We start from the raw sequence: 18816 nt of genomic DNA on the forward strand, positions 1-18816 counted from the left end.
GAACTTGTAGTCATAAGAAATGGATAACCTATGTAAGCATTATGTTTTAACTCTCAGAAAACTGATAACTTGTATTTATAAATTAATCAACAATTTTAAGAGTTACAATTAAACTTAGAAGAAACTGAAGGAAAAATAGGAAAAGGGAATTAACTTGGATTACACCACTGGTTTTCTGTTTTCAATTTACTTCTGAATGTGATTCTCTATCATTTTTTCCCCCCAGGAGATGATTATCTTAATTTTTGAATATGTTAAAAAGTTATAAATCTTCAAGATTTATAAAAAAAAAGTAGTAAAAAGCAATTAAAAAACAGGAAATAAGCAGGAAATAAATATGTAAGCTTTTCGTGTTTATATAAATCTCCACATTCTGTATACCACCTTCATCTATTCATCCACTTCATTACATAATTTCTTTAATCTTTGGTGGAAGAAAAGATTAATATTATATCTGTTATTTATATGAATGTTAGTCTTAAAAAGTGCACATCTTTACACTTATATTTGGCTTCCTGTATGGAATATTGTCACCTTGCTTATTTCACCTATATACAGAGTACATCATGCAAAATGCTGGGCTGGAGGAAGCACAAGTTGGAATCAAGAATGCTGGGAGAAACTTCACATCAGATGCGCAGATGACACCACCCTTATGGCAGAAAGCAAAGAAGAACTAAAGATGCTCTTGATGAAAGTGAAAGAGGAGAGTGAAAAAGCTGGCTTAAAACTCAATATTCAAAAAAGGACGATCATGGCATCTGGTCCCATCACTTCATGGCAAATAGATGGGGAAACAATGGAAACAGTAACAGACTTTATTTTCTTGGGCTCCAAAATCACTGCAGATGGTGACTGCAGCCATGAAATTAAAAAATTCTTGTTCCTTTGAAGAAACACTATGACCAACTTAGACAGCATTTTAAAAAGTAGAGACTTTACTTTACCAACAAAGGTCCACCTACTCAAAGCTATGGTTTTTCCATAGCTTTGTCATGTACGGATGTGAGAGCTGGACTATAAAGAAAACAGCACAGAAGAATGGATGCTTTTGAACTGTGGTGTAGGAGAAGACTCTTGAGAGTCCCTTGGACTGCAAGGAGATCCACCCAGTCCATCCTAAAGGAAATCAGTCCTGAATACTCATTGGAAGGACTGATGCTGAAGCTGAAACTCCAATACTTTGGCCACCTGATGTGAAGAACTGACTCATTGGGAAAGACCCTGATGCTGGAAAAAGTTGAAGGCAGGAGAAGGAGACGACAGAGGATGAGATGGTTGGATGGCATTGATGACTTGATGGATATGAGTTTGAGCAAGCTCTGGGAGTTGGTGATGGACAGGGAAGCCTGTTGTGCTACAGTCCATGGGGTTGCAAAGAGTTGGATACGACTGAGTGACTGAACTGAACTGACAAGTATAAAGAAAGGAAGTACTTTAAATAAATCTCAGAAAAAAATTACCAGTCAACCTGTTGAAATATAACTTGGACAGAGGAGCCTGGCGGGCTACAGTCCATGGGGTTGCAGAGTCAGATATGACTGAAACAACTTATCATTAGCAACAGGAATGAACACAGCCTTGTAAAGCAACTATATGCTTAGCTGCTCAGTCATGTCTGACTCTTTGTGACCCCATGGGCTGTAGCCTGCCAGTCTCCTCTGTCCATGGGGATTCTCCAGGCAAGAATACTGGAGTGGTTTGCCATGCCGTTCTCCAGGAAAGCAATGATACTTCAATTAAAAAAAAAAAATTCCTGGTTCCAATGTTTGGTCCACAATACACTACTAACCAAAACATTTTTTAATTTTACTTTTAAGATTGTGGTAAAACACACTTAACATAAAGAGTATCCCCCTAACACTACTAACATTTATCTTTGCATTTTGGAACAAGGAAAGGCAAAGTAACAAGCACTAGAGCAACAAAGGGAAACACATGGTCACCATGTAGAAATTAAATCCTAATAGTCCTTTTTAGATGGGGGACTCATGTAGTGTTTGGATCAACAGCTCTGAAGAGAAAATTTAATTTTTCTTCCTACATATAGCATGTGCCAACTATAAAAATGCCCATTAGGAGAAAGACCAGATGTACATGTTTCACTAATGTAATAGGAAGCCCTATTAAGTCTCTCCCAAACCATGTAAGACACATCTATGAAAATGTATACATAATAATACACGACAGGGGGAAAAAGTAGTACCCAGCAACCAAGACGACATCACCAATTAAAATATTTCCCCTAATAAAAACAGTTCTTGCTGTTTTACTGATACTTGCTGGTGGCATCATCCCAACTGTACAATGACAGATACTAGTCTTGAGTTCTTTGGTTCTAAAATTCTCTTCCATTCAAAGTAATTTAAGCACAGAGACACTAAAATCTACTACTATACCGAGATGTAAAGAGATTCACTTTGTATGGTCCTGTCTCTTTAATGTTTCAGATATTGTTACCAAGGATGACTCACTTTCTCCCACCCACTTCCTTATTTAAACTTTCTCTGCTTCAGAGTCAGAATTTAAAATTAAACCTCTGGCATTTTGCCTATTTGTGATATTTTTCAGGGTCACTGTGAATTGAACTATAAGATTTCACTTTAAAGTTCTGAACACATCAATCAGTCATTTTTACTCTAATATTTTAGTATCAGTCTTTTTGAATTTTTGCTTATGGTAGTGCCACTTAAGACACAGTATCACAAAAAAAATTCTAAACAGATTTAGGACTTGGATTTGTCATTTACAAATTTTCCTATAATTGTCCAATTTTCAATTCTCAACTCTCCTACCCAAATTAGTATTTATAATCAATTAGAGAGACTAAACAATGGAAACCTTTTTCCTTTGTCTTCAGAATTATAAACAACTCTCCACTCCAGGGACCTCTATAATAATGCTTATATTGCATCTCTGATCTAAGAAATTCCAAATGGAATTGGAATTTCAAATTCTAAATTTTCACTGAGTAAAAGCTATATTTACTGATCTTCCCAAAGCACTAAATTGGCACGAATAAAGAATACAAATGCAGTGGTCTTGTTACTGAAGTTGTGTAAAAGTTTCTGCTGCAGTACAGGTAGGTTATGAATATTATTTCATCAGCAAATCAGCCCTTTATTAGCTTAGAAATGCCATTCAGGTGGTTCATCAAACTGCTGCTCTGTTTAGAAAGGAAGTGAACTTCTAGTTTGCCACAGCCTCACCTCTCTTTAGCCTATCACTCATGGCTGCTGCATTCACTGACATTTACTGCAATTAGGCTTTTACGCTTGTGACTTCTTGAATCAGGATACAATATCAGCCTGAGAGTCAAGGCACAAGGTGTCTGGGCTTTTACTGTGAGTCTGGAACATCATTTAAGCTTCCCGGAACTATTTTTTCTTCTATAAATGAACTACTGAACTAAGATGATTTTCAGGATTAAATAATTTCCTGTTACTCAGACCATAAATATTGGGGATGCAGCCCTATGTTTATTATTAGGGATGCCCATATGTTTATGGGGAGCAATTTCTGATGTAAATATAAACACTATGTTTGTGGTTTTCCTATATCAAAGTCTTTACACTGTTGTGAATCTTGCAATCATAATAGAGAGACCAACAGAAATTATATAGAAGAAAACTGAAGTGTCTCCTCAGAGAGTAGGGGAAACATGCATCAGCAGCTAGAGCTTGAAAACTGCTGAACTGGTGGTGAGGGTGATCAGACTTATTCATCACATAAGTGCTATAAAATAGAGTTCAAACCGTAGTGGAATAGTCAGTGCTTCCTCCTACTCATGCTTTACCTTCATCTCATGGTGCTGGTCCAGCTGTTCCAGTTCTAGGGGGCTTTCTTCACCTTCCATCTCTTGTACCTTGGCTTCTGTGTCTGTCCTTTCCTCTTCCAGGGGAAGCACAGGGCTGGCACGTAAAGTCCTGCAGCTACTGTCAGAAGCATCTTCATGACAGTTATTTGTTGTGGGTGATGCAGGGCCTATGGTTGTTTCTTGTTTTTCTCCATTCACTAAGTTTGTATCAGGCAAGGGTTCAGAAGTTTGAATAGAAGTATCTGGGCTAAGAGTGGCCGCTTTGTCCTCCTCACATTCCGCCTGGTTTTGTGCTGCTACCATACCATTAGCCACACAAGTCTGTTCACCCTGAGATTGATCTGTACCATTTCCCTGCTTCTGTGGTGAGTGCTGGGAGAGGAGTTTCTGCTGAGGTGTGTCTGTCAATCCATGCCTTCCTGGGGTTCTAGGAGCATTTAGGTTCACAGCAGGATCTTTTTTCAAATCGCTGTAATTTGATAAAGTGCTAAAAGATAAAACACAAAGGAGGTATGAAAATGCTGGCACGGACAAGTTCTAGAATAAAAACAAATTTATTCCAGTTGTTTAGGGATATTTAGTGAAGATATCCACCCACCCCCCCTTGGTTTTAGAAACTTAGATAAAAAGTGGTAGAGTAGCTCTCAGTTGTTCAGGATGTTATCTACACTCAAATAAACATTTAAATAAAGATGATAAGCCTGAGCTTTCCCTATAGGTTTGGAAACATTTCTGTGGGTTGTTTTTTAACATAGTTAATTAGTAAAGACTTAGACGTGAGAAATATATTTAATAAGACCACCTTATCCAAAGATTTTTACTTTCTTAACATTTTAAAGACAAGTATAGTCATAGCCCTCAATTTATGAACAGGTTAGAAACCAAAGATTATTTGTCTCTGGAAAGCAGACACATTTCTCAAAAACCTTACTGCACATGTTGCCACAGCATCCTAACTGGTCTTTCTGCTTCCACAGAGATCCCCTCCAGCCCCAGGTAGGCCACAGAGATCAAACTCTGAGGGAGGGCTTCCCCGAAGACTTGAAGGTAAATCTGGCATCTTAATCCCGGCCTACAAGATTCTATATACTCTAGCCCCTACTAGCTCTGGCCTCATTAAATTCTATTCTCGCCTCACTCACTGTGCTCTTGTCATATTAGTCACTTTGCTATTCCCATATGCAATAAGCAACTGTGCATATCTAAGCTGCAATTCTCTCTGCCCAGGACAGTCTTCCCCAAGTCAGTAGTGTGGTTTGCTCCTTCCCATCATTCATGTTTCTGCTCAGATGTCACCTCAAAGAGGCTTAAGTTTAACTGACAGTATATAGAAATGCTTCTGTGGAAACACTAATATAGTACTTAAATCTAGGATTCCAGGAAGGAAAAATATAAAATTCTGGACTTCAGTCTTGAAAAGATTCTTATAACCTAATGAGGAGAAAAAATTAAAACAGACTAATACTCTGTGATGATACAAATGTACCCAATCTTGTTCTTTGCTTTATTCCCACCTCTTACCAAAGTGCTTGGTATGTGACAGTGCTCAATAAAAAGTGGGGGAACAACAGAGTAACTAATTGTGATGATGATCATAAGAGTAATTCAATAATACCATCCAACCAGTCCATTCTGAAGGAGATCAGCCCTGGGATTACTTTGGAAGGAATGATGCTAAAGCTGAAACTCCAGTACTTTGGCCACCTCATGCGAAGAGTTGACTCATTGGAAAAGACTCTGATGCTGGGAGGGATTGGGGGCAAGAGGAGAAGGGGACGACAGAGGATGAGATGGCTGGATGGCATCACTGACTCGATGGACGTGAGTCTGAGTGAACTGCGGGAGTTGGTGATAGACAGGGAGGCCTGGCGTGCTGCTATTCATAGGGTCGCAAAGAGTCGGACACGACTGAGCGACTGATCTGATCTGATCATTTATTAAGTGCCAGAAACTACATTAAGCACTTTACACAGATTATCTTGTTTCATATCATAAATAATTCCAAAGTAGGGACCCCACAATACAGGCTTAGAAACCTAGATAATGCGGCCAATGTAATGTGGCTAACAAATGGTAAGAAAGCAGTCAGAGAAGACAAAAAACACAGTGAAGTTTACTATCACAAGAAGGGAAGGAAAAATTTGGTAGGGGAAAATGTCTTATAAAAGTCAGAGGTTGTCCACAGACTTAGAAAAGAAATCTATGGTTGCTGGGGGGAAGGGATAGTTAGGGACTTTGGGAAGGTCATGTACACACTGCTATATTTAAAATGGATAACCAACAAAGACCTATAGTACAGCACATGAAACTCTGCTCAATGTTATGTACCAGCCTGGATGAGAGTATGGTTTGGGGGAGAGTGGATACATGTATCTATATGGCTACAGAGGTACTCCACTGTTCATGTGAAACTATCACAACATTGCTCATCAGCTATACCACAATATGAAATATTTTTGGTGTTAAAAAAAAAAAAGTTGGAGGTTGCTAGTATAAGTAAATGTGACATCTTCCACCACTGATGTCTGCCTTCTAGGAGCATATTTCTTAGGCCTAGCTGAAAATGCTGGTTTAAAACTAAACATTCAAAAACCTGAGGTCATGGGATCCGGTCCCATCACTTCATGGCAAATAGATGGGGAAACAATGGAAACGGAGGGACTTTATTTTCTTGGGCTCCAAAATCACTGCGAATGGTGACTGCAGCCATGAAATCAAAAGATGCTTGCTCCTTGGAAGAAAAGCTATGATAAACCTAGACAGCGTGTTAAAAAGCACAGACATTACTTTGTCAACAAAGGTCCATATATTCGAAGCTATGATTTTTCCAGTAGTCATATACAGATGTGCAAGGACTATAAGAAAGGCTGAGTGTAAAAGGACTGATGCTTTTGAACTGTAGTGTTGGAGAAGACTCTTGAGAGTCCCTTGGACTGCAAGGAGATCAAACCAGTCAACCCTAAAGGAAATTAGTCCTGAATATTCGTTGGAAGGACTGATGCTAAAGCTGCAATACTTTTGCCACCTGATGCGAAGAGCCGACTCATTAGAAAAGGCCCTGACACTGGGAAGGATTGAAGGCAGGAGGAGAAGGGGACGACAGAGGACGAGATGGTGGGATGGCATCACCGACTCAATGGACATGAGTTTGAGCAAGCTCCAGGAGCTGGTGATGGACAGGGAAGCCTGGCGTGTTGCAGTCCATGGGGTCACAAAGAGACAGACACAACTGATGAATAACAAATTTCTCCAAAAGCCCTTCAAGATATGAATCAAACTGTCCTTTACCTGGACACATCAGTGTCCAGCATCACAAAGAAAGATCCTCAGAAGATCTTCTGAACAAAACTCTGGACTTACTTAGGATTTTTAGAAAGGACTGCTGTGAACAAGAAGCAAGAATCTCCTGTAATAAGTGACATCCAGAGGATATGCATGGGAGAGTCGGGTAGGATAAGGTGGGGAGGGAAGCCACACTACAGGTACATGAACCTCACTCAACAAGAAATAAAAACTTCCCATTCAAGTCCTATAGACACAATGCAACAGAAACCCATTTAGATACATTTCAGGGCCTGTTCCTATGGGTAATTCTTCATTAAAAACGTATAATTTGTTTTGTACTGGCAGTGGATTTCTGCCACAAGTACATCCCTTCACCAGATTGGCCCAAATGCTCACATTACAGCCTACCTGCTCTTAGAACAATTTTGTTTAAAATGTCATACGTTATAGCATATCTTTCCTTAGAGCCAAACTTCAAGCTTTTTATCAAAAAAAGGCTTTGAATCTGTTAACTGTAAAAGAAAATTGATTTGGAAGAATATATTGAAAAAATAACTGATATGGAAAAACGGCACTTTTTGTGTATGGAGAGAAATAACACTGGGTTACCAAAATAGTGAGGAGTATTGACCCATTTGGGGCTTCCCAAAGTTACACCCAAATCTGAGGATACAGGCTGTGGCATGTAATATGAATAGGGGTTGGGGTCCATCCCCCTCCCCCTTTTATTATGAAGTCACTGGACATGGGCCTGGGAATCTGCAAACATGAGGCACATCACTTTGTGCTACAGAATCAACCTGCCACAGAAAACAATCTTTTCTAGTAAAGATTACTATAATTTAAGATACCAAAGGTATTAAAAATCCTACTTCAGAGAGTGAAATGTTGAAATTTAAATATTATGAGAAGTTTCCATAATTGATCAAGAGTGAAAAATGAAGACAGGCTTCTGAACTACTTTTCTCCAGAATTTGTTACTAAATATAGTCTCACAAATGAGGGACATTGCAGTTTTGCATTTGGTCACAATTTCTAGAAGCTGTTGAAAGTATTTCCAAGCTATGATTCACTACATAAATAAAAATGTGTCCTGCACTGCAAATAAAAAATGAAATCACCTAATGGATTATCATTCCCAAATATTACACTAGAATAAATGGAAATATTTGGCTTCAAGGATGAAAGTGAAGTTAAATATATTCTTTGATTATATATATACTTTTGACATATAATAAAATCCTTCTGATAAATTAAAAAAAAATTCTATTTAAGTCAGTGATGGGAATTCTAAGAAAAAAACAACTGAGGGTCATATAAGCAGAAAAGTACCTTGTGTGAGTTTGTTTTTATCTTTAATTGAGAAATATACATTTCAGCTAATTTTTTTAAACAGAGCTAAAGAATAAAAAATTATATCTAATAAATACTGAGATTTAACACAAATTTGGTACTGCCAGTATCTCTTCACGAACCTAGAACAGTATAGGGGTATAGGGAGAGGGAAAACAGACTGAATGGATACAGATCTATACTAAATAAAATGGAATAGAAAGAAAAGATGGGACAGGCCCATAGAAGTTCATTCAAGTATACGAAATGAGAAACAGACAGATATAACTTCCTGCCCTTCCAACCCAGATATCCAGTGACCAGTGGAATGACTGACCACAGGAAGCAACAACACATGGAATGACATACACAGACAGAGGAAGCAAGGTGTGCACAGTGCACAATGTCATGAGAAGGCTGGGGCAGAAAGCACTGCACGCAAATAAACATGATAAATGACAATTCATATAGGGAAGACTGTTGTTCAGTCGCTAAGTTGCGTTCGACTCTTTGCAAACACATGGATTATAGCACGCCAGGCTCCTCTGTCCCCTTCATGGATCACAGCTTTGTTATGTTGAAGGGGCTTGTGTAACTCAATGAAGCTATGAGCCATGCCATACAGGGCAACCCAAGACAGACAGGTCATAGGGAAGAATTCCGACCATTTACACTGGAGAAGGAAATGGCAACCCACTTCAGTATTCTTGTCTGGAGAACCCCACGGACAGTATGAAAAGACAAAATGGGCAAGATTAGCATTTTAAAAATTCACTCTTTCTAAAGGCCTATCACACCTAATGGAATTAAAAACTATATTTTATTTTTAACTCTACATCTCTAGTTTTCAAAAATCAGCTTTAGTCTCCCCTCAGCCTTCTCCCATTGTAAGTTAGCTCTTACCTGCCTCCTTCAAAGTGACTGATGAGATCTGATATCTTACTGGGTTTTTCCTTTGAGACACAAGCAGAGGCAGGTTTAACTTCCTCCATCCTTGGTTTTGCACTAGATAAAGCTTTATGCCTAGGAGTTTGGTGTATACTGGTCGAAGGTAAATTCTGCAGGTGTAGTGGCTTTGGAGGCACTGTAGAAAAAGAATTCAAAGAATTCAGTATTTCACTGATATTTGTTCCTAAGCAAAAAATCCTAGTGTTCTTGGTGCAAAAATCTTTACCATTACCAAATTTTTGTTAAGAGATCTGTCAAATTTGAGCTGAACCTTAACCAAGAGACCTTTATCTATCTTGGACACTTGTTCTGTGTCCTGTAGAAGCCCGATATCCAAGATTCAAGAGGTTCTTTTAATTTTAAGTGATTTTAAAATATGGCTTTAGTAAACATCTATGGATCTACATATGACTAAGGCATTACAAACTCTACTAGAGATGACATAGCATCATAGAGATGACATAGCAACATAGAGATGACTTTTTTATCTAAACAGAGAAAGTACTAAATTTGAAACGAATTCCAAAGATACAGTGCTTGCTATAAAAGAGATTTTGTAATAATTAGAGTGATAAAAGATATATTAAAATCCAGAGGTGTTAGGTTAGACATAAAGCCAACAAAAAAACCAACAAATGACATTAATATAATGTTGCATTACTTAGAGCATCTTCTCAGTTAACAAAAGCACTGTATCTCATTTGATCTTAGATGAATTTTTTTCTTTACAGACCTCTGAGATAGATCGTTATTTGCCTCCTATGTCTATGAAAGCTTAGAGAGCTTAAGTGATTATTGGCCTGGGGTAACAAGGCTGATCAGATTTTATAACTGGTACCCAGACTCTAGCTTCTTCCATTATTAGCACTGCTTCTCATCATAAATCTGTAAAAGGTGGTTACAGAACTTAGACTGCTACATTAATAGTTGCCTAGCATTAATACACCACATATAATGAGCTTACTAATAAGTCATCCACTCAATTAACAGAATATGAACAGATCATTTCCAAAATACTAAAAATCTACAGGTTTTCTCTAATAGATGAGAAATTCTGTATCTGAGAAAACATAATATGCCATAAATGCTTAATCAGTACAAGAATTACTTCAATTCTGAAAACCAGTACAGTATCATTTTTCTCTTCAATTAACATTTTGGGTAAAATAATATATAACTATACATGTTTCAATAAATCAAGCAGAATCATCTCCATTTTTTAAAAATCTTTTTCCTAACTTCCTGAAAACGAGTGGAGAATCATGTCTTCTTCTAACTACATGCCCCCTTTCCTGGAGCTGGTTACCCTGGTTTTCAGTAATTTCATCTCTTTTATAAACTCAGCAAGCTGACAGTTGTCTGATGCTTACTGGCCTAGATTTCATCATTTCTGTTTTAGTAATCAATTCTTACAGAGAGGAGGGAAAACATATATATAACACAATGTGCTATAGGTATAACAATCTACCTCTTTCTCTGTCGACACAAACAAGAAAAAAAATCCAATGAAAAAAATGACATTTTTTTTAATGAAAATGATACCATTTTCTAAGATATAATAATATTTGGGGGTAGAAAGAATAGTATAGTAACCACTGAGAAGGAAGGGGCTTAAACAAGTGTGATATTGGTTCATTTTAAGGAAAATTTTTCTGTGTAGAACAAATATATACCAAAATAGTAAACCAGGACAATATTCCACCTCCCCACCAAATAGTTTTAACATTAGTAATAATTTCAGTACTCCTAACTAGAATATGCAAAGGAGAAAGTGAATGTGTTCTTTATCATTCTGTGTCTAAAGAATTATAAAATAACTCTTTCATCTATGGTTTACTCAGTGAACATATCTTCTTTGATACTTGTTGTTCAGTTGCTAACTCGTGTCTAACTCTTTGTGATCCCATGAACGGCAGTATGCCAGGCTTCCCTGTCTTTCACTATCTTCCAGAGCAAGCTCAAATTCATGTCCATTGAGTCGGTGATGACATCCAATCATCTCAACCTCTGCTACCTACTTCTTCTCTTGCCCTCAATCTTTCCCAGCATCAGGGTGTCTTCCAATGAGTCAGCTCTTCACATCAGGTTACCAAAATATTAGAGCTTCAGCATCAGTCTTTTCAATGAATATTCAAGGTCGAATTACTTTAGGGTTGACTGGTTTGATCTCCTTTCTCTCCAAGGGACTTTAAGAGTCTTCTCCAGCACCACAATTCAAACGCATCAATTCTTCAGTGCTTCATGGTCCAATTCTCATATCCATAGGTGACTACTGGAAAAACCATAGCTTTGACTATAGAGCAATGTCTCTGCTTTTCAACACACTGTCTACGTTTGTCATAGCTTTTCTTCCAAGGAGCAAGCATCTTTAATTTTGTGGCTGCAGTCACCATCTGCAGTGATTTTGGAGCCCAAGAAAAGACAATCTGTCACTGTTTCCATTTTCCTCCCATCTATTTGCCATGAAGTGATGGAACCGGATGCAATGATCTTCGTTTTTTGAATGTTTAGTTTTAAGCCAGCTTTTTCACTTTCCTCTTTCACCTTCATCAAGAGGCTGTTCAGTTCATCTTTGTTTTCTGCCATTAGAGTGGTATCATCTGCACATCTGAGGTCACTGATATTTCTCCGGGCAATCTTGTGAGTCTTCCAGTCTGGCTTTTTGGGTGATGTACTCTGCATATAAGTTAAATAAGCAGGGTAACAATACATAGCCTTGTCCTACTGTATATTTCCCAATTTTGAACCAGTCCATTTTTCCATGTCTGGTTCTAACTATTCCTTCTTGTCCTGTATACAGGTTTCTCAGGAGACAGCTAAGGTAGTCCGGTATTCCTACCTCTTTAAGGATTTTCCACAGTTCACTGTGATCTACACAGTCAAAAGCTTTAAGTAGTCAATAAAAGAGCAGTAGATGTTTTTCTGGAATTCCCTTGCTTTTTCTAGGATCCAAGGGACATTGGCAATTTGATCTCTGGTTCCTCTGCCTTTTCTACATCTAGTTTGTACATGTGGATGTTGTTGGTTCATGTACTATTAAAGCCTAGCTTGAAGGATTTTAAGCATTACTTTGCTAGCATGTGAAATGAGCTCAACCGTATGCAAGTTTTATATAACTAACAACTGACAGCATAGGTTAAGCAATGTTTGGCGAGATCAGTAGTCTAGTCAAGGACATGGCAATGACATGCTAACTTTGAGGTCTCTCATTGATGATAAGTAAAATGGGCTCCACTAGAGTTAACTGTACAGATACTAAATAGAACAAAAAAATTTTAATTATTAAAAATTTCCAAATATGCAAAATAATTAGAGAATGAAAAAGAAAGTATCTGCCACTCTCAACTGAAAGAAAAATATACAACAGAAAAGTTGTGAGTTAAGTTTTATTCAGGGACCTTACTGAGGACTACAGCAGGGAGACAGCCTCTCAGTTAGATCTGAAGAACTGCTCCAAAGAGTTAAGGAAGGGGCCAAGATAAATATGAGCTTTTTTTGCTGGGAAAAACATGTAGTCAAGCACAAAAAGATTACTACTGATCGCAAAGAGTCAGACACAACTGAGCGACTGAACTGAATCACGAACAGAAAGATATCTTAAGGTAATGACTTTAATGCTTTTCTTTGTAGGGAAGATTCAATGATCTGGGGTCACTGAAATTTTTCCTTAGACAGGTATCTTACTACCTTGGGGATGGCATATCCAAAGCAAAGAATGCTCCCTGTTTTTCTCCATCACGAATTTTCCTCCGGGAACACATTTAGTGGGATATTAGCATGGATGGAGGAGCCTGGTGGGCTACAGTCCATGGGGTCGCTGAGAGTCGGACACAACTGAGTGACTTCACTTTCACTTTTCACTCTTATGCATTGGAGAAGGAAATGGCAACCCACTCCAGTGTTCTTGGCTTGAGAATCCCAGGGACAGGGAAGCCTGGTGGGCTGCCATCTATGGGGTCACATAGAGTTGGACATGACTGAAGCGACTTAGCAGCAGCAGCAGCAGCAGCAGCAGCTTGATCCCTGTAGAACTGGAATGGCAGGTGACATTTTTTTTTCCTTTAACACCGGTTTAAATTTGCAGATTACCAGTAGGTTTCTATTACTCTTATTTTACTTAATATGAAAAACAGCTGGCTATATGGCTGGATGGCATCACTGACTCGATGGACATGAGTCTCAGTGAACTCCGGGAGTTGGTGATGGACAGGGAGGCCTGGCGTGCTGCGATTCATGGGGTCGCAAAGAGTCGGACACGACTGAGCGACTGATCTGATCTGAACCGATCTATTAATGCATTACAAATTTATAACATACGTTAAGAATGAAGCATTATACATAGAATGCAGCATTATATATAGAATGCTTTACTTTAGAAGCAGATGAAATGAATTACTCAATTGAGTAAATCAAATTATTTACTTAAATTATTGAAACAATAATGTGACTTTCAAAGATGAAAAATTTTTAAACATTAAAGTTTAATGATTGAGAAGGGACAGTATGTGGGCTTTATCAAAATAATTAACTATGGAGAATGTTGTGGATCAAAGTTCCTAAGAGAAAAAGTATGACTATCTTTAACTGCTAAGGAAATTCTTTTGAGTTATGTCTAGCATGGCAGAAAATAGGCCAATATTAGAAGTGGTGAACAAGAAAGACTTAGTGACTGGGGTTGCTCAGTAATTTGATTTACTAGTAGGACTGGTATGAAGCGAATAAACCATTGTTTCTCAAGGCCTTAGGGTATTTTCTGAGGCAAAACAACCTCTAACTATATTACTACATAATCACTACTAATAAAAGTTGTAAATATTCTCTCCTTTTAAAAATCACCATAATAAATTGCAGCCATGATATTATTAACACTTCACATGACAAACGAATATGATTTAATTGGTGTGTGTGTGCGCGCTCAGATGCGCCCAACTCATTGCTACCCTATAGACTGTAGCCTGCCAGGCTCCTCTGTCCATGGGATTTTTCAGGCAAGAATACTGGAGTGGGTTACCATTTCCTCCTCCAGGGGATCTTTCCAACCCAGGGATGGAACCTATATCTCCTGTATCTCCTGCATTGGCAGGCAGATTCTTTACCACTGAGCCACCTGGGAAGTCCAAGATTTAATTATGAGCTATTTTTAGGATCTAGATCAAGTTTCTCACACTAATGCTACTTCAGGTCAGATCATTCTTTGTTAGTAGGGGTGGAAAAGGCTGACCTGTGCATTGTAGAATGTTCAGCAGCAGCGCTATCCTCTGCCTACTAGATGCCAGTAGCAAATTCCAAGTGTGGCAAGACAAAAAATGTCTCCAGATAATACCAGTTAGCGCTGGGGTGGGTGCCACAGGCCTGCAAAATTATCTCCAGTTGAGAATTACTGATCTAGAATAAGAGTCTTCAACTGAAGTAAAATTACATAATGGCTCTTGAAGCCTTAGCAGCAGCATCATGCATAATTTATAAAGGATGTGCCAGGAGGTGGGCATAAAGGTGTCAGTGTGATAATCCCTCAGTCTGAGCAGGAAGTCCCCACTGGTATCACCTTCATTTCTCAACCAACCTCAGTCACCCAAATGTTCTTAAGGATTTGGAGAAATTAAAAGTGGCTTCTCTCTGCTAAAGGGTGGGAAATACTATCAATCAGTCAAGTTAATAAGTAGTGATCTATATGGCAGCTGATCTGACAATATCAAGATATAGCCTCATTTCAGGACACTGGTCTCTATGTAGGGGCTTCCTAGGTGGCCCAGTGGTAAAAACTCTGCCACCAATGCAGGAGACTCGGGAGATGCTGGGTCAATCTCTGGGAAGGGAAGACCCCCTGAAGGAGGAAATGGTAACCCACTCCAGTATTCTTGCCTGGAAAATCCCATGGACAGAGAAGCCTGGTGGGTTGCAGTCCATCAAGTCGTGAAGAGTTGGTTCGGACATGACTGAGTGACATAGCACAACAGTGTCTACATGGCATACATTCTAAGTTTTAAACAAAGAACAGCAGAAACAAAGTAAAAGAAACATGTTGATGGAGCAAGATTCACTCAGTGAGTATTACTGAAGGCCTGGTACGCTGTGTGCGAGATACAGGGAATACAGTAGTGTAAAAAGCAGAAAAAAACCAACACGGATGAGTTAAATAGCAGACCAGTCTGCAATCAATGAGAAAAACCAAAGAAGAGATGATTAAATGTGAGATTTAAGGGGTGACAGTAGAGCTAAAAGTTTAGCCCGGGCAGGGAGGGGGTCAGGAAAGGGCCAAACAATGAGAATATTTTGGAAAAAAGTATACTCTATGTTGTTTATTTTATATCTGGAAATACTCTGTTGTTATGCAAAATATATATATATATATATATATAAATCCATACTCAAGATAGAAAGTAATCACATATGTTTAACTAGCAATACACAGACTTCAACAGAACTACAAACAGCAAAGTTGGTGTTTTCTCCCTAAGGAGCAGGGTTATTTTCGCACACGGCAGCTCAGAAAAAACACAGCTATAATTTATCTCAATGAACTAAAAACAATGAAGTGATGCAATACATCTTTCCAAAACAGTCTTTATCAATAATTAAATTCTTGCTTTTTATCTGGGGAATTACATAAAATTGAATTGCATTTATTTCTTATATTTTTTATTTGAGGTCAGCTTACAACTAATGAGCAAGGTTGAATTTTGTATTGTACAAATAAAATGGCTTTAATCATAATCAGAAAATTTTCTATTTTCATATTCACAATGTTATAAAGGAATATGGTCAAAGATTGAGGTTATAAACTCATCAATGAGTTACTCACTTGAATTTCCAATTATCTGACCTTGTTTGATAGCCCATATTTCATACCATCACCAATATAACTAATAGTAAGAACAATAAGAAAAATAGCCTGTGATTGGGAAGATTCCATTCTAACCTCCCTTTAAAGGTCTCTTTCAGAAAAATTTAAAACATAAGAACAAGAAAAGAGACCAAAGAAAATACAAATAATCCAAACAGAAATTGATTTTTTCAAAATATAGTGATATGAAAACGCCTAGTGTTGTTTCCTGATTTAATGTTCAGCATTTGATATAAATGAAAATACATTTAAACAAACTACACGTTAAGCCAGTGTAGCATAGTTTTGTGTTATACTTCAAAAGACCTTGTTCTCAATCACCAAATCAAAATTATAATTTTGTGCTTCTTAAAGTTAATTACCACTTACTAGAAATTTACTTGTAAAATGAAATGGTTACTGAGCAAAGCATTTAGAGATTTTCATCACTAAAAATTTTCCCCTTGTTGGATGCTCAATTTCTGGATGAAGGGACTCAGTTTTTGTGGATGACTTTACCAAGAAGCTTGAAAAGCCCCACTTCCTTAATATTTTAAAATCACATTCTGTTGCTGCTGCTGCTGCTGCTTCAGTCGTGTCCAACTCTGTGCGACCCCATAGACAGCAGCCCACCAGGCTCCGCCGTCCCTGGGATTCTCCAGGCAAGAAGACTGAAGTGGGTTGCCATTTACTTCTCCAACGCATGAAAGTGAAAAGTGAAAGTGAAGTCGCTCAGTCGTGTCTGACTCAGCGACCCCATGGACAGCAGCCTACGCTAAGTATATTAAAGCACTGTTTTAGAATGATGTTTCACAGACCCTCTCACATTTATAAAGTCATGACAACTTTGACAGTACTTCTAAGTACATATTAATTTATTACATATTTATTATGCAAATGGTAAGTTAGGCTCTGTAGTATGTCAAGCATAGTGCATGAAGAGATCACATTTCCATTAAGGGGACATATAAACAATTTATGAAAAGAGCTATAATAGGGAAATATAGAAAGTATTTTCAGAGTAGAAACCCTGCCTGACTTTTCTCCTGAAAAAACAGATGCACCCAATTCCTCAATTTATAGCTTAAAACTCTTTCTGAGTGATCATCATTCCTTTGTGTCACTTTCTTCAATAAACAAAGCACCCAACTTGATCAAAACAACCCCAACAGCATACCTTGTGGCTTTGGACTTGCAGCTAAGTGTTTTGCTGGCGTCTTCCCATTTATTCCCTGAGCCTCTTCATCAGATGCATTCTGATCAATCAGTGCGGTTGTGCTGCTTTTCAAGCAAGGTGGAACTATAGTGATCTTTGGACAGATACTGCTGCCTGGGAGAGTTCAAAAAGAAAAGACAGGTAAATAATGATGTGGAGCATAACCATGTCTTGTGATTTAATTTCTTCTGGCCCCATAAAACAAACACAGTCAGTTACAAGACTAAGCACCGAAATACTTTTCCCATGTGTGCAGGCCTTGACAAGAGTTTTCCTAAGAAAAATCTCTTTCCGTGTGCTTGAGAAACCTTATATGCTGACAAGAGATTGCTGACTTCTACTACAACACACACACACACACACACACACTCTCACACTCACTCTTTCTCTCTCCCATCCCTTTCCTTGCAGGGACACAGACAGGACAATATGTAGCTGCTATGATGCAGGCGAAGGACAGGATCAAAGGGCCCAGCACGAATCTGCTAAAAGAGTTCCTTTTCAAGGTCCATTCAGTTGCCAGTCATCAAGTGGCTCAAAAGAACAAAGGAGGAAAGCACGAACATGACAGTTGACTTGAAGACTCTAGAAGAATGGCTTGATTACAAATGAAGAAATACATACACACACACCATGTCCCTCTTTTTACTAACTTACTCAGACTCCAAATCAATGTTATCAATGCTCATGTTTTCAAAAAAGATGAGATTATGTAGGTAATACTCATATTTAGTTACAACTCAAAATCTTTAAAACACTGCAATGCTTTAAAATACTGAAATATATCATGAGACACAGAGAACAGATCAATTCTCAGTTCAATTTCTGATAAATACTGAATTTCAGAGACTTTTAAAGAAATCATATGCCCGTGTTTTTATACAGATATTAAGTTTTCCCTCCTTCCAGCTGCACAGTGGTATTAACAACAGACTGAACCTGTTTAGGAGAAAATAAAAGTATGTATGCCATTTAAGAAACTATAATGTAAGAAAGTTTATTTTCATACAATCCAAATATCTAAAATGAAATCTATTAAAGATAAAAGGCCTTAATTATTACTCAAAACAAGAAAAACTAATAAAACCCAACAACTTTCTACTGAGTAAAAAAATTCCCTTTTCCTTCAACTGATTATTGGGTAATACTGACTAAAAACTATAATACTGCTTTATTTTCTGGGTACACCTTAAAATGTATCTAGGTAAAACAAGTTTTAGAAGATTTAATAGTTTACAAGTATTGTCTGATAAGTTATTAGAGACCAAATGGTAAAACACATTAAATGAGTTTCATCAGGCACCCTTCTGCTAAAATGGACTGCCAACTAAAAGCATTGTTTAGCCAAACATAACAAAGGCCATGAATGCAAGGTTTAAGGAACATTATGTGACA

At 37.9% G+C, this 18816-nt stretch overlaps 1 protein-coding gene across 11 annotated transcripts in view; it reads right to left on the reverse strand.

The window, feature by feature from the left end:
• The window catches only part of FGD4 (FYVE, RhoGEF and PH domain containing 4), a 243680-nt gene that overhangs the window by 74035 nt on the left and 150829 nt on the right, over positions 1-18816 (reverse strand). For all 11 annotated transcript variants that reach the window (XM_024992557.2, XM_059887007.1, XM_024992560.2 and 8 more), the window contains 3 exons: positions 17383-17535; positions 9338-9518; positions 3797-4304 (listed from right to left, as the gene is read on the reverse strand). In XM_024992557.2, the coding sequence (XP_024848325.1) occupies positions 3797-4304; positions 9338-9518; positions 17383-17535 (842 nt within the window). The remainder of the gene's footprint in view (positions 1-3796; positions 4305-9337; positions 9519-17382; positions 17536-18816) is intronic.

Source organism: Bos taurus, chromosome 5, assembly GCF_002263795.3.
Source record: "Bos taurus isolate L1 Dominette 01449 registration number 42190680 breed Hereford chromosome 5, ARS-UCD2.0, whole genome shotgun sequence".
In the NCBI taxonomy this organism is placed as follows: Eukaryota; Metazoa; Chordata; class Mammalia; order Artiodactyla; family Bovidae; genus Bos; species Bos taurus.